The following is a 15,884-nucleotide window of genomic DNA, read 5'->3' on the forward strand; positions in this document are numbered from 1 at the left end:
TTTCATAGACGGGGCGCCTGACCAAGATGAATGTCACCACACACACCCTAACTAAGAAAAAAATAAAGTCCCAACAGCCCAAGGAACAACTTAGCTTTAGGGGAACACACTGTACTCTCATTCCCCAGCCTTTGCTCAAGCTGACCCCGCAGCCTGGAAAGCTCCACCCCCATCAGCTCTGTTTATTGAAATCCTATTCCTCCTCCAAGGCCAGCTTCTCTGAGAGGCCTCCTCCGGTCCTGCCAGGCTGAGTCACTCTTGACCTGTGCCCTGTGAACTCTGTGGCTGGCCAGCTGCAGCCCCACCCATTCCCATTCCACCTTGACCTCCTGCAGAGGAGGGAGAGACGAGGCCTTACACATACCCCCACCAAATCGCGCCCCCCGCACCCCCCCACAGAACTCTGTACACATTCAGGACCCAGAAATACTTGTGGCGCAGAGATCAAGCCCAGAGTCTCTGGGAATGGCCATGGCCAACAGCACAGGTGATGCTGCCAACTTAGCAGGTGCCTCTGAGGGCTCACGCTGCCGCCAGCTGCCCTTTTCTAGCCCCAGGAATGAAAACAGCCCCATGGCAGCTGAGCCACTTTTACCCTTCCCAGAAGCCAGTCAGCCCTGCCTGGGCTTCTGGCCAGGGCAGTCGCAGCTCCTGCCCCTCCCACCCACATCTCCTGCAGCCCCCACTCAGCATTCCTGGACTGCTGGCAGTCCATCGGGGGCCTGCCTGATCTAGGTACCAGTTCCTCTGCTTTGCTGAAGCCCGACTCTGGGCCCAGCCCTCCCTGCCCTCCAAGGACTAGTCCCAGACTCAGTCACCAGCAGCAACTCCCAGTGACGCTCCCAGTTTCATGGCTCTGCAGCCACCCTTCAGCAAGCAGGTCAGATTCTTCCAGGTACAGCACCAACCTGAGCCAAGGCCAAGGCCACCAGGCCCCCTTCAGAAGCAGAGCCTCGCAGGAAGCCAGCTCTGCAGCTTGAGAGGAAGCGGGCCAGACTCACCCTGCCCCCATCACCCTTCTGAGCCATGGAGGCCTGCCACCCCCGAGGCAAAAGGCATGGGCACCGCACAGAGACGGCCAGGGCAGGGGTGGGGGGGATCTGGGCCACAGTGGCTCAGCCAAGGGGCCTGCTGAGGGCTTTAGCCTGGGGCTTAGTATCCCTCTGTCTGTTGACAAGCGTTTGTCAAACACAGAGGAAGGTTGTGGGGTTGGAAGAGCTATGGAATACAAGGGAACACGTGGTGGGTTTGACATCCCTTTTGCAGCTTCATTACAAGAAGCCTTCAGTGAAGGAAGCACCACCTCAGGCTTTTATGTTATTTAAACTTTCCTGTATATGCTACATATTCTACAATGAACATGCTATTATAATCAGAAAAATAATTAATATCCAATAAAACACAAGCAGAAAACAGACATGATGTTAAATCAGTATTAAATCCAAACTTCACATCTGTAGGGAGGTGCAGGAGAGAACGAGGGTTGGGCTGGGCCCCAGGAGGCCTGGGTTCCTGTTCCCATCTTCCACCACTCCCTTCCCAAGGTGCTGTGTGAAAGTCCCAACTTCATCACCTCAGTTTTCTCAGCTGTCAAATGGGAATCGCAATGCTGTGCTGCCCTCCTGCCGGGGTTGTGTGAGAGAGGTGTCAGGATAATGACACCTGCGTCTCAGGGCTGGCGAGAGTCCGTCCCGTGGGGCATGTGGCAGAGCTTCACAAGAGCCTCACCTGCCCACTTGGCAGATGCGAGTACCATTCCCAGTCAGTGCTGGACAAACTTAAGAGACATTCCAGCAATGGACACAAGACAAAGCCATTGTAATCCTCCACTAACCACAAAAAATAGTCAACTTAATCTGAGCGTGGTGTCATTCGCCTGCACCAGGCTCCCGAGAGGAGTCCTGCTCCTGTCCCCGTGATGTAGAGGGATGCTGTGGACCCGCCTGATGTCTCCCCTGCAGGCCTCCAGCCCATTCAGAAAATACTTGCCCAAAGGGCCAATCTGCAAAACAGTGCAGAGGTGTGAGCAGGATCCATGCCTCCTTTCTCCCTAGACAGCCCTCACTGCACTGGAGCCTGGGCACCAGCCCTAGAAGGGCCTCTTGTCCCTGCAGGAAGGCACTGCCCTGAGGATGGAGCTGACTGAAGTGACAGGCAACAGCTGCTTGGGGTCCAGGAGTGGGAGGTTGGCCTGCCTCCCCACTCTGTCCCCCTAGGATGCAGAAAGCCCCAGGGCTCCCTGCCCCCCAAGCACGCTGCACGCTCTCCACTGCTATCTCAGCCTCTGCAGCTGAGGACCACAGCAGCTGTCCCCAGTGCACCATTTGCAGCGGTGGTTTGACACATTATCCTCACTACAGCCCAACCTCTGGAAGAAACAGCAGGGTTCTGAATTCTGGCCCAGGCCCTAGCCTCAGGCCTCACTGCCATTTAGGGTTATTTGAACGCCCTCCACTCCTGCTTTGGGCTTTTTCGTGAAAATAACTACTTTTGTGCAACAACAACAAAAAAGCCTGGTTGCTAGGATGAGATCTGAAAAGGGCAGTAGGGACAGCCGCTGGCTTTGGGGTCCGCAGGAGCCCCACAGCCCACACAGCATATTATTGGAGACAGCTCTGGTTAAATGATCATATTGGAGGGGGCCCTTCAACCCTCCACACCTCACGTCCTGGCCCGCACACAAACTGGACAGACAAGGGCGTTCCAGCACAGTGCCTGATGGTCTAGAAGCACTCACGAAGCTCTGAAGTCCGATTCTGAAGATAAAGCAATCACTATGCATTTTCCATCCAAGGCAAAGAAAAAAGCCTTTCATTCTTGAATAAGTTCTACAGCCTCCTCTATAAATGTAGCCTCCTGAACAGGAGCCTGTGAGGAGCAAGCTGGGCCGGTCACTTATCTGGAGAAGGGTGAATGCAACAAGCCTATCCTGAACAAGGCGCTCTGGGTGCAAATGATCCCTGTGTCCCATCAGTACCCAGGCACCTGGGGATGGAAGGAGGAAGAACAGGGGCTGTGTTTGCAGATGGCCACGAGGCCGGCCCTTACCCATGACCAAGCCGAGTCTGGGGAGCTCTTGCCCTGCGAGGTCTCCCAGCTGGAGCTGCGAATGCCGTCCTGTTCCCCCATGGCCCTCCCTGTGGGGTGCTGTCTGCCTCCTCACCCAGCATCAGGAGAGAAATGTCCCCCGAGCAACACCGGCTCAGAGACTGGGAGGCTGGGCTGGACGACACCGGAGCCTGGGCAGGCGGTGCTTCCCTTTGCACCAGTCCCAGGAGCCCCGGCCAAGTCACACGGCTCAGCAAAAGAGCAGAGTGTTGAATTGCAAATCCTCTCCTACCTGGGGACCAGCTGACAAATAACACCAAGGAGGCAAAGCTTCCAGAAGATGCCAGTTTCTGTCAACTTTGTGAAGGGGAAAGTAGAGGCGGGGAATGATCCCTGCCGGCCAGCCACGGGGCACTATGTACCCTGCCCTCCCCAGTCCAGCTCATCAGAGGCAGCAGGACTGAGAGACTGAGTAACTTCCCCAAGGCCATGCAGTTCCCGGGATGCTTTTCTCCTGCTCTACTTGTTTCCAGATTTGTCCTCTTTTGTTCCAGATTCTGTCTGGGGATGTTCTGTCTCCAGAGCGGATTGGTGGGAGGTGTGGAGGGAGAGACCACCTTTGGAGCTGAGTGCTGGAAATGGTGCTTTCTAGACAACAATCCCTCCACTTTGTCCTCTACCACGGTCTCGCGTGAAAGGTTCTGGAGTCCTCTCTGTTCCTCTGCATCGCCTCGGCACCCCGTGGAGCGTCAGGAGAGCTGGGTCCCGTGGGGTACTGTGCTCCCCACATGGCCCTGAGCACGGCACACCACTCTGGACCCACTTTCCCAGCATCCCCTAAGGCCACCTGCAGGCACTCAGCCCCATCCATCATCACGACAGCTCTCCTGGTGAGTACCTCTCGCATCAGGACCTGTGCTAAACGTTGAAGATGCATGACGGGTGCGGAGGCTCACACCTATAATCCCAGCACTTTGGGAGGCTGAGGTGGATGAATTCCTTGAGCTCAGGAGTTCGAGACCAGCCTGGGCAACATGAAGAAACCCCATCTCTATCAAAAATACAAAAAATTAGCCAGGTGTGGTGATGCATGCCTGTGGTCCCAGCTACTAGAGTGGCTGAGGTGGGAGGATGGCTTCAGCCGGGGAGGCAGAAGTTGCAGTGAGCCAAAATCACACCATTGCACTCCAACCTGGGTAACAGAGTGAGACCTCATCTCAAAAAACAGAAGAAGGTGCATGATCATATATAATTTCACAGCACCCCTATAAGGTTATGAACAGAAAACAGAAGCTTCCAGAACTGGCCTTGGGTCCCAAAGCTGGAAAGTGGAAGAACAGGGCCAGGCTGACTTCAAAGGCAGTGGTACTCTTCATCTAAACCTAATCCTTGCATGAGCCTTGGATTCTGCCCAGAGTGGTGATGGGGCTGGGCTCAGGTGACCTGCCCAGGGTGAAAGGGAGGGCACATCACTAGGGTGGTTTCTTGGCAAGTGGGGGCAGAGGGCACACTTCGAGAGAGGGTACAGAGGCCACTATCTGGTTCAACGACAACTGAAGGAGAGGGCTTTGCGGTTTCACTGAGAGAGAAACAGCGTGCCCTGGGAGCACAGCAGGGCTAGGGAAGAAACTTTAGAACACTGTCATGCGAGCCTGTTGGACGTTCTAAGCGTCCAATAAAGGGAGTGGACTAGGAGAACTGCCTAAGTTCCCCTTCCAGGCCAAGTGAGCCTCACTGAGCGTCAGCTTCCTTCTCTGGGAGATGATACCGCCTAACCTTGAGGACCACTGTGAGATTAGAGGTGATATGTGTGAGAAAAGTACTTGGCACAGAGAAGGAGATCAGAGACGTCAGTCCCAGCCTCTCACCCTTTCCCTCAAAGGTCAAAGGAAGGAGAAATCATTACAGGTGGAGAGATCCAGGAAGACTTCCTGGAGAAGGGGGCATTTGGCCTGGGTCTTGAAGAGGACAAATTTGAAAACAAGGAGAGCAGGAGAACAGCATCCCAGGAAGGAGTCACAGCAGGAGCTAAGGGTTAAAAGTGAGGAAATACCGAGTGCTCTCAGAGGTTCACAGGTGACTCCCAGGTGCAGCCTGGTCACCAGGGGATTGGGGCATCCTGTGGATTCTTGACAGCTCCAGGGATTTAGGGAAATATTTCAGGGACATTCAGCTTGGTCCTGGCAGTGAGGGGGAGCCAGCAGGAGGACAGTTGGAGGCAGAAGCTGCAGCAGTAAGTCAGGCCCCCAACTCGACTTCTCCAGGTGCTGGTCCTCCTCTGTCCCCGCAGCCTGCGACGCCATGGTGGCCTCCTGAGGTCTCTAATGCTCCTCTGTTGGCTCCATAAGTGCTGCTCCCCAGTTCTCCCTGTTCTCCCCAGGCAGGCTGTGTCTGCTGTTTTCATTACAGCTCCTCTTCTTCATTCCCTCCAGAGGGCACTCCCGCCCAGACAAAATCCATCTGGGATTGTCATGGGAATGAAACGGGAAAATAAATGAAATGAAATAAATGCCTGTCTAATACAACAGGCATACCATAGTGACCCTCACTTTATAGGCTTGGAGGCCAGCAATTCCCCAGCATGGTGGATCCAGCAGGGACATAGTGTACTCAATCCAGGCCTCTGCCGTCCCAGGTCACTGTGCCATGACCCTGGCCAAAGGGACATTGATGCTCCTAGCCTTCCTTCCTGCAAGAGAGCTCAGAGAGTGCTGGGAAAGGACCAGCGCAGAGCTGGTACCCCCCACAACAGCCACTACCTGGAAGAGCTCCCTCAGTGTGAGTGCCCCGAAATGTCCTGAAGTGTAAAGCAGAAAATAACAGCCATTAAGACACTTCTGCTGAGCTGGGGCACCAGCGCTACTACTATTTTTAATTCATCCTGTCAAGATATTTTAAGAACCTCATGACCAACGAGTGATAAGATGGTGAGGAATTATACCTGGTCATGTTCAGCATCTGGCCAGGATCTGATAGAAGCAGACCATGTGGGTAAGAAGGGGTTGCTATGAACATAGGCACGGCCAGAGTCATCGCATTGATTAGGAAGGTGCAGTCCGAGGCGAGTCTCCCATACAAACCAAGCCGGGGGAGAGGCTGCAGCCGGCTGCATTTTGTCCTCGGTCCTCAGAGCTCCAGCCCCAAGGCACGGCCATTTCACACCCCTGTTGGCAGCAGGTGTTGGAGGAGACAGGTGGTCAGAGTGACACATGTCCCACTGCTACGTCAGGCCACTGAAAGCTCCACTGGTCTACACAGTGGGCCAAGAAATGGGGTCATGGCCATTGAAGGGGTTCCCAGCCCATGCCAGGGCCAACCAGAAGCTCGGCATGGTGGTTAAATCCCACATTCTGGATCAGACAGGCCTGGGCTCCCTGTCTGACTCTTCCCCTTAGAAGCTCTTTTGACTTAGAGCAATTCACTCAGCCTCTGAGAACCTTCGTTTCTTTACCTGGGAAAAACAAGGATAAAAACAGAGTTTCTCCCCCAGAAGGTTGTGTGTATATATATATATATATATATATATATATATATATATATATATGTTATATATGTGAGGCGACGCATGAAAGTCCTTGACAGCGTCTTCAGTGAGTGGCAACAGCTAATCATCCCCATAGTCGCTTTGGGGAGGCATAGACAGCTCCACGCTACAGATGGAGACACCGAACCTGTTTTATTTGGGGCAGCCGCTGGCTATAGACCCTCCAACTTCTCCACCAGTGGAGCTCCCGAATCTGCCATTGCTCCCCGAGTGACCTCTGCCAGGACCAAGCTGAATGTCCCTGAAACATTTCCCTGGAACCCCCAGCTGTCAAGAATCCACAATCCACCTGTCTCCTGGAGCCCAGGCTGCACCTGGGAGTCACCTATGAAACCCTGAGAGCACTCAGTATTTCCTCACTTTTAACCCTTAGCTCATGCTATGACTCCTCCTGGGATGCTTTTCTCCTGCTCTCCTTGTTTTCAGATTTGTCCTCTTCAAGACCCAGGCCAAATGCCCCCTTCTCCAGGGAGTCTTCCCTGATCTCTCCACCTGTAATGATTTCTCCTTCCTTTGACCTTCGAGGGAAAGGGTGACTGGGACTGATGTCTCTGAACTCCTTCTTTGTGCCAAGTACTTTACTCACACATATCACCTCTAATCTCAGAACATTCTTCATGCTTAGGCGGTGTCACCTCCCAGAGAAGGAAGCTGAGGCTCAGCAAGTCTCATTTGGCCAGGAAGGGGAACTTCATCATCCACCCCCCTTATTGGACACTTAGAATGTCCAGGGAGGCTTAATTGCCTGTGAGTTTCCGTCTCATCATCCCAACACCACAGAGGCCCCCTCAGGACAGAGTTCAGGCCTTACTCATTTTTAGCATTGTTAAAAGATAAACTGAGGTACAATATAGTTACAAAAGTTTGTTTGAATGAATAGCAGTTCATGAATCGAGAAACACCAGACTGAGAGTGATTCCAGGCTCCACCAGGAGAGCCCAAGGGGAGGGCTTCTATATGGCGAATGCAGAAGTAAAGCAAAGAAAATATTTCATGTGTTACAATCATGTAGTTGACTTATTTGGCCTATCTCACTGGAATGTCCCTAGTTGTATAAGTTCGTTGGCAGATTCTGATCGGTTGAGCTTAAGTTCTTTTTAAAAAAAAAGTGTAGGGGGAGAGGAAGCATCATTTTACAGTTCCATGATTAGGTCTTAGGCTTTTAATAATGACAAACATCATAGTGCTTCTCAGTTCTCCCTGTCCTTCTTTAGGTGGAACAGGATGGCGAGAGTGGTCTGGAGTTGGGTATTTCCCTTCCTCTGGTCAGTTAGACTCTGATAAAATCCCAGCAGGTTGGGTCCTGGTAAAATAGCTTCTTTGAGGGCAGGCCTTGTTAAGAACAGGATGCTCTGGCATATTTCAAGGTGGTTTCCTTCCCCTCCCACAGCTTGAGGGGATTTTTCTCTGATATTCGCTTTAAGAGTCCAGTTGAGCTCCTGGAGGTAAAATTCACAAAAGCGTGAGCCCACCCTCCACCATGACTGGTCCCCCTGGAGTTTTTAACTCTCAGACTCTTCCATACTGAGCCTCCAGCAATTTAAGTTTAGGTTTTCCTACCTGGGCACTGGTTCCTGTGGAGGTTTCCACTCATGGGTTTTGCCTCAGGAAAGGTATGCTTTTCGTATGTGCCTATTGGTCGCTCCAACTTTAAGGGCATCAGTTTACCCTATGACCTCACTTACCTGCCAGATCTAAGAAGAACTGTTGATTTTTCAGTGTATTCAGCTTTTTAATTGTTGTTAGGAAAGAATGACTACTTCTAAGCTCCTGTGTGCCTGATGGAAAACTGGAAGTTTTCCAGGTTTGAAATTGCTAGTAGTTATAATTTATAAAGCAATGGCACAGGGGCCAGACATTGCCCACTCTCATGGAATATATTAATAGATCATTTTCTCTTGCAAGCAAAAGTATCAAAATACCTGTTTGTTTCAGCACTTGCCTGTGAGAAATGGGTAGGGAGGGGAACAGTGTTTCATTCAAATCCTGACTGTTCCACAATGTGCTCCAAGGCGTGGGATTGCGCATCTGGAAAACAACAAGAGGCAAACCAGGGAGTCAGACAATAAAAGCAGACAATGAAGAGAACCTTCAGGTGGCCTGGGTAATTCTGTGGGAATTAGAACATGCTCTTACTTTAGTGAGGGATACCTCGGGAAAAATAAGTGACTTTTTCATCAGTTTCATCTTACCTATTTCAATTGATCAGGATCATTCAAATATTACACATTTATACACATACATACATTCATATGCACACATGATCACACACACCCAGGAACACATACACACACACACCATCATCACACACACCAGTGATCACACACACAATCACACATACCTAAGATCACATGCAGTCATGATCACATACACAATCACACACACCCATGATCACACACACACACTTATGATCACACATACCCATGAGGAGATATACATATACATCTATGATCACACATACCCATGAGGAGATATACATATACATCTATGATCACACATAACCATGATCATACACACCCATGATCATACACACACCCATTATTACATAGACACACCCACACACACCCACACCTATGATCACACACATCCATGATCATACAACAATCACATACACATATCTATGATCTCACACACACACATCCATGATCACACACACATCCAGGCACATACATTAGATCAGTTCAGGGTCCCAGCAAAAACAGATAGGACACTTGAGCCAGGTGCTTGAGGCTTAATAATGGGACTGTTTACAAGGATGTGGGCAGGGTTGAGAAAGATCAGCAGGGTGGGGGGTCAGAGATGACATGATCTAGGCCTGCAAGAGGAGGGGCCATTACCACCCTAGGGTAGAGAGAAAAGGAGGCAGAGCTATGACCTGAGCCAAGGTGGAGGAGGCAGGAGAATGCCCCCCAGGTCACACACATCCTGGCCTCCAGAAACTGTGACTATGTTACCTCACATAGGTGATGTTACATCTTCCACCACACTCCATGGCAAAGGAGAATTCAGTTGGCAGGTGGAATTAAGGTTGCTGGTCAGCTGCTCTTAAAATAGGAAGGTAATTCTGGATTATCCTTAAACAGTAACCCAACCAGTTACCCTAACCCCTCTTCTACCTCTCTTCACCACCGCAGAGCTTGATGCACACCTGGCATCCCTCACTCTCATCCCAGCCTCTATCCTTGCTGTGTTCACCCAGGTGGGCTCAATACAATCATAAGCGTTCTTAAAAGAGGAAGAGGGAGGCAAAAGAGAGCACAGAGATACTGCATGAAAGGGAGTCAACCTGCTGCTGCTGGCTCTGAAGATGGAGGAGAGGCCTCAAGCCAAGGAATGCAGGTGGCCTCTAGAAAGCAGAGAAGGCAAGAAATGGATTCTCCCCTAGAGCTCCCAGAAGGGAACGCGTTCTTCCAGCATCTATATTTTAGCCTAGTGAAACCCGGGTTGCACTTCTGTCTCTCTCTCTCTCTCTCTCTCTGTCTCTCTCTCTCTCTCACACACACACACACACACACACACACACACACACACACACACACACGTAAACTCTGCTTCTCTGAGTCAGAAAATCCTCCTGTGACTCAATCCTGGAATGAGGAAAAGAGGGAATTACCTCTGCATTTTTAAATATTCTCTCCAGTCCACATGTTGGCATCAGACCAAAAGCTGCATAGGGATTAGAAACCGTCAAAGGCAGTTCAGGCTGCCATAACAAAATGCCATAGACTAGTTAACAACAGGAATTTATTTTCTCACTGCTCTAGAGGCTGGAAGTCCAGGGGCAAGGTGCTGGCATGGTGGGGTGCTGGGGAGGGCCCTCTTCCTGGGGCTGACTCCTCACTATGTCCTCACATGGTGAAGAGGGAACGGGAAGGAAAAGAATGCTCTCTTGTGTCTCCTCTTTAAGAACACTAATCCTGTGGGATCAGGGCCCCACCCTTACAACATCATTTAACCTTAATTACTCCCTTACTCCAAATACAGTCACACTGGGAGTTTGGGCTTTAACATACTAATTTGGGGAACACAACTCAATCCATAGAACAGGTTCTTTTAATGAAAGATTGCATGCAAAACACAAGAAGGCCAGGACCCGGAGCACACAAAGCAAATAGGAAACCTAGGGTCCTGGCCCCAGATACCTCCTAGCCAGCCAGGAAGCCTTGTAATACTTGACATTATTGCCCAAAATAGGGCAGCTCTCCATCCGTGGACTCAGAACTGCTGCTCTCCTTAACTTCCCACACCTGTTAGAGTCCTCCGGCACTGAGTAGTTCTAATTATTCTCGGCTGAATTAGAAACAGAGGAAGGTAGCTGCCTGCTCAGCAGTTGAACAGGAAAGCCAATACTTTGATTCTGCTTACAAAGTGGCAAATATTAAGGGTCAGTCTTCCAATATAGGCTGAAATCAGTGCAAACACAAATGATGTTTTATTCTTATTCAGAGGCAACTTTAGGCTCTGATGAGTATTGTAGAAGCAAGAGCCAGGCCCAGAGCATCTGTGCATGGATATACTCTCTGTGAAGGGCTTCAAGTTCCTGTGACCATGAATGAGATTTACAAACAGGGAGCAGAGCAGTCATTGTGCCCCGATCCCCTGGTGAAGACAGAAATTCTGAGCCTTCTGCACACGCCTGTTGAGGGGACCCCCTGGGCAATTCGATGGTGCTGAATTCACTCACTTCCAAGTTCACTGCATTTTCCAGTCCTCCCCTGACCTGTCTGGAGAGGCCCACTTGCAGAAAATACAAAGAAAATTCTCCTCTTTCTACATGATAGAGAATGCTTACCTAGAGCCGTCCTGAGAAGGCATCAATACTGGCCTCATGTCTTCGATGCTCCCTCTGGAAAACGGAGCCACCCCCAACAGTGCTGCACATGAAAGACCAGAGACTGTGCCCTTTATCTTTGGGCTTCCCTCCTGTGTGGGCATTAAAGGTTTAACCCTCCCTGAAGTAAGTAACAGCCAAGGAGCTTCAGTCTCTGATTTTTTTTTTTTTTTTTTTTTTTTGACAGAGTCTCGCTCTGCCGCCCAGACTGGAGTGAGTAACGTAATCTTGGCTCACTGAAACCTCTGCCTCCCGGGTTCAAGCGATTCTTGTGCCTCAGCCTCCCGAGTAACTGGGATTACAGGTGTACACTACCGTGCCTGGCAATTTTTGTATTTTTTAGTAGAGACAGGGTTTTGCCATATTGGTCAGCCTGGTCTCGAACTCCCGACCTCAGGTGATCCGCCTGCCTCGGCCTCCCAAAGTGCTGGGATTACAGCAATCCCTGTGATTCTTATCTGCTCATGGCTCTAACTCAATGAGGTATGAAAAACAGATAGTAGTCTTATCACCCCTCCATTTCAGATGAGTAAACCAAGGCTGAGAAAAGCTGCCTGAGTTGGACAAGCCATAGACAAATGAACAGCAGGAACCAAGACCTGTCCTCGCCTCTTCCGACTGCAAGCCCAGCATCACACCAACCTAGACCTTGGGAGGCTAAGCACTTGGAGGATTCTTCCAAAGAGAAGCAGAAACCTACCTTTTCCCTGCAGGGCTCATTGAGCTACATGAAACCTATTGACATAGTCTGGCTGTGTCCCCACCCAAATCTCATCTTGAATTGTAGCTCCCATAATTCCCATGTGTTGTGGGAAGGACCTGGTGGGAGATAATTGAATCATGGAGGTCGTTTCCCCCATACTGTTCTTGTGGTAGTGAATACGTCTCAAGAGGTCTGATGGTTTTATAAGGGGTTTCCCCTTTTGCTTGGCTCTCATTCTCTCTTGCCTGCTGCCGTGTAAGGCATCCCTTGCTCTTCCACCATGATTGTACAGTCTTCCAGCCATGTGGAACTGTGAGTCCATTAAACCTCTTTTCTTTATAAATTACCCAGTCTCGGGTATGTCTTTATCAGTAGCATGAAAACAAACTAATACACCCAATAAAAAGTTAAGCATGTATTGGTACTGGTTATTTGTTTCAAAAACTTTGTTTAACATTCATCCATATGTAATCCTTACACTTGATGTGAAAGCTTAAGTTTAATCTCACAGTTTTCAAATTTTTTTAGTTTCAGTTTTTAGCTTTACTTTTAATACTGTAAATATTGATAGACATAACCCACATAAACAAAGTTCTCTGGGGTCCTCAGTCATTTTTAAGAGTATAAAAGGGTCCTGAGACAAAAATGTTATTATTTTTCAAATTAAAACTGAGAATATTTTAAGTATATATTTTCAATTCATTAAAAATAATAAACCCATTACATGCTAACAATGCATTTTTATTAGAAATAACCATGTTTCCAATTTTTAAAAAATTGCATTGTATTGCTTCATATTTTTGGAGATCTCATTAATGTCTGGCTAAACTGAAGACAACTGATTCCCTGCTTCTACATTCAGTCTGTTCCAATATTATACACTGGTTGACGTATATGAAGAAAAGCCAATTTGTATATAAAGAAAAGTCAATTTCACAAAGACATATAATTGAAAAAGAGGGGGGATATTTTAATAATCTTTCAGATACTCGTGGATATTATTCTCTGATATTACACCAAATTTGACAAGTAGTGGCTTCTTAAAGATTGTTACAATATGGAAACTGAAACTATACTGATGAATTTTTTATAATCAGTTACATTAAAATCCATTGGTCTACTTTCCCTTTTGAATGGGTCTTTTACTCATGCACAATTTTATACCCTCATACATTGGTTATTTGCAAAATACCAGTTCATCTAGTAGCCATACAGATCATCCAACTGTTGATACAATTCATTACACAAAAATCACATTATCTAATACGACCATTGATATCATTAGTGAAGTCTTTGGATGTTGGGAAACTGTCAAGTTCATAATGGCAGATACTATGGTCCAACATCCTAATTTCTTTTTGCAAGCTCAAATGTTATAAATTTATTTACCAAAATATGTTCTATTATTTTTATTTTCTCTAAGTGCCAGGCTTACTTCATTCATTTTTAAGAAAATATCTGCCAAATACCCAGGCCTAAATAACCATAGTTTGGCAGTCATACTTTCAAGTAAAAATAATATTCCAAGGAAAAAGCAGCAAGTTCATCTTGTGACTCGGGCAAGTGCACAAATGCTTTCCTTTGAAATGACCATTGTACTTTAATATGCAGCAGAAGTGATTTTATGCATGTGAAGAAGAAAAAGCATCAATGTTAACCTTTAGGATACCAGGGTAAATATTACATTTAATTTTGAGTTGCTGGCACAAAAGCAAAAGGAGATGCATGATACACTCCATCGCTTAGCGTAACAGAAAGGAGGAAGCAGACGGGAAAGGCATATATTGCTTGATATTAAAGAAATTATTCTGAGATAATTTCTCAACCCCGAACATCATATATTATACACGAACTTCTCTGTTGCCCGTTCACATGGGCTTCCCTCTCTCCTCTGAGGAGTCTTCGGGTGGAACACAATCAGAGCTAAAACAGGGACAGAGCTCGGCAGTGGTCGTGACAAACATTTTTTATTTTGTCTCAGATTTCACATCATATACTGAGACTTCTATATAGAAAAAACAGTTGGATCTGTAGCAGTTTATTAACTCATTAAAAGCTTTTAAGCCCGTGAGATGCCATATAAAATTGTTCTAAACAATGATTTCAGAGAAACAAGCACTGTGTATCACCACAGCCTCTCCACTGCCCAGCAATTTCATCATCTTTCCTATTGTTTTAGGGCCTTGATTCATCTCTTAATTTCCTTGAGATCACAAGAAATTAAGTGGACACGACCTTCCTTTTAAAATTAATACTTCAGGGCCAGGCACAGTAGCTCACATTTGTAATCCCAGCACTGTGGGAGGCTGAGGCGGGCGGATTGCTTGAGGCCAGGAGTTTGAGACCAGCCCGGCCAACATGGTGAAACCCTGTCTCTACTAAAAATAATTTTAAAAAATAGCCAGTCCTAGTGGTGTACACCTGTAATCTCAGCTACTCCAATGGCTGAGACACGAGAATCGCTTGAACCCTCAAGGCAGAGGTTGCCGTGAACGGAAATTGTGCCACTGCACTCCAGCCTGGGCAACACAGTAAGACTCTATCTCAAAATAAATAATAAATAAATAAAATTAAAACTTCAAAATACCATTTAGGAAGGAATTGTAAATAATTTAAAAAATCACACATTCTGACAAAGCCCTCTTCCTTTCTTTGTTCCTCAATTGCAAAACACATCAGACTAAATACATGCCTAACCGCTTCTGCTCAATTTACTTTCCTTATGGGATGTTCTCATTTGTAGTTATGACTGGCTACATAATTTGCAAGACTCTATACAAAATGAAATTGCAGGGTTCCTTGTTCAAAAATGATGCAGAATTCCCAGATGACAACAGCATTTGACTCAGGACACGGCCTTTTCAAGCATGCGACCCTGTGCAGAAACACAGTCACACGCCTAAGAATCCAGCCCTGGTTGTTAGTGATTCTCATCATTCAATAAATGCTTATAATTTCAATAAATTTATTGTGCAGAGTAAAAGTATATTTACATAATCTCAATTTCAACGTAGATATGGTTATATGCCCACATGGAAGATTAAACTGATTATCACCCGGCCATAACAACTTTGCTGAAGACAAAAAAGTCAGGATCCCTGGGTTCCAATTTCAATTCTGCCCCCCAGCAAATACCAGGGGTTCTTTGATGAGATGAGAAGGCCTCTGGGCCTTTCAACTCTAAAATTCTAGTGTTCTGCATGAATTTAGAAAAGTGAAAGGTTTTAAAACATGCTAAAGACACTTTTCACTTCATCCCCTAGCTCCATGAGAATGACACTCTCAAAGGACTGGGAAAGTGTGGCACCATGAAGATGTATTCTCAGTGACAAAGGAGATTCCTGGGGCTCTTAGGGCGGCATTGAAACAGCCCTTTAGTAAGAACCGCTGGGAAAGTCTTTCCCAAGACCTCTCCCGAGCTGCACACACACACACAAAGCAACACAAGGGCCAAGGCGCAAGACGAAAGCACCATGTCTATTTATGCTGCCGGTAGAAACTTCCACACACATTCACTCGTTTCATCTTCCCAAAAATTCTGCAGTGTCGATAATAAAGTTGCAAAACCAGATTCACAGAGGTTAAAAAACTTGCCCAAGATCACAAAGTTGGAAAGTGGCGGAGTCCGGCCCAACTCGTGACTATCAGCCCCCAAAGGAACCCCTTTTCCACCAGCACGCGCTTCCCTGGGTTGAACAGAACCCAGACGTGTGACCGACGCTAACGGGCTGGCACTCGCGATCCCACGTTGGCTCAGG

General features: G+C 47.8%; 1 protein-coding gene across 3 annotated transcripts in view; it reads right to left on the reverse strand.

Moving 5' to 3' along the window:
* LPIN1 (lipin 1) overlaps positions 1-3,211 on the reverse strand; it is a 143,265-nt gene extending 140,054 nt beyond the window's left edge. For all 3 annotated transcript variants that reach the window (XM_015111738.3, XM_028831962.2, XM_015111731.3), the window contains exon 1: positions 3,049-3,211. In XM_015111738.3, coding sequence (XP_014967224.3) covers positions 3,049-3,129 — 81 coding nt within the window. In that variant the 5' untranslated portion in view covers positions 3,130-3,211. The remainder of the gene's footprint in view (positions 1-3,048) is intronic.
* Positions 3,212-15,884: the final 12,673 nt, after the last annotated feature.

The sequence above is a fragment of the Macaca mulatta genome, chromosome 13, assembly GCF_049350105.2.
Source record: "Macaca mulatta isolate MMU2019108-1 chromosome 13, T2T-MMU8v2.0, whole genome shotgun sequence".
In the NCBI taxonomy this organism is placed as follows: domain Eukaryota; kingdom Metazoa; phylum Chordata; class Mammalia; order Primates; family Cercopithecidae; genus Macaca; species Macaca mulatta.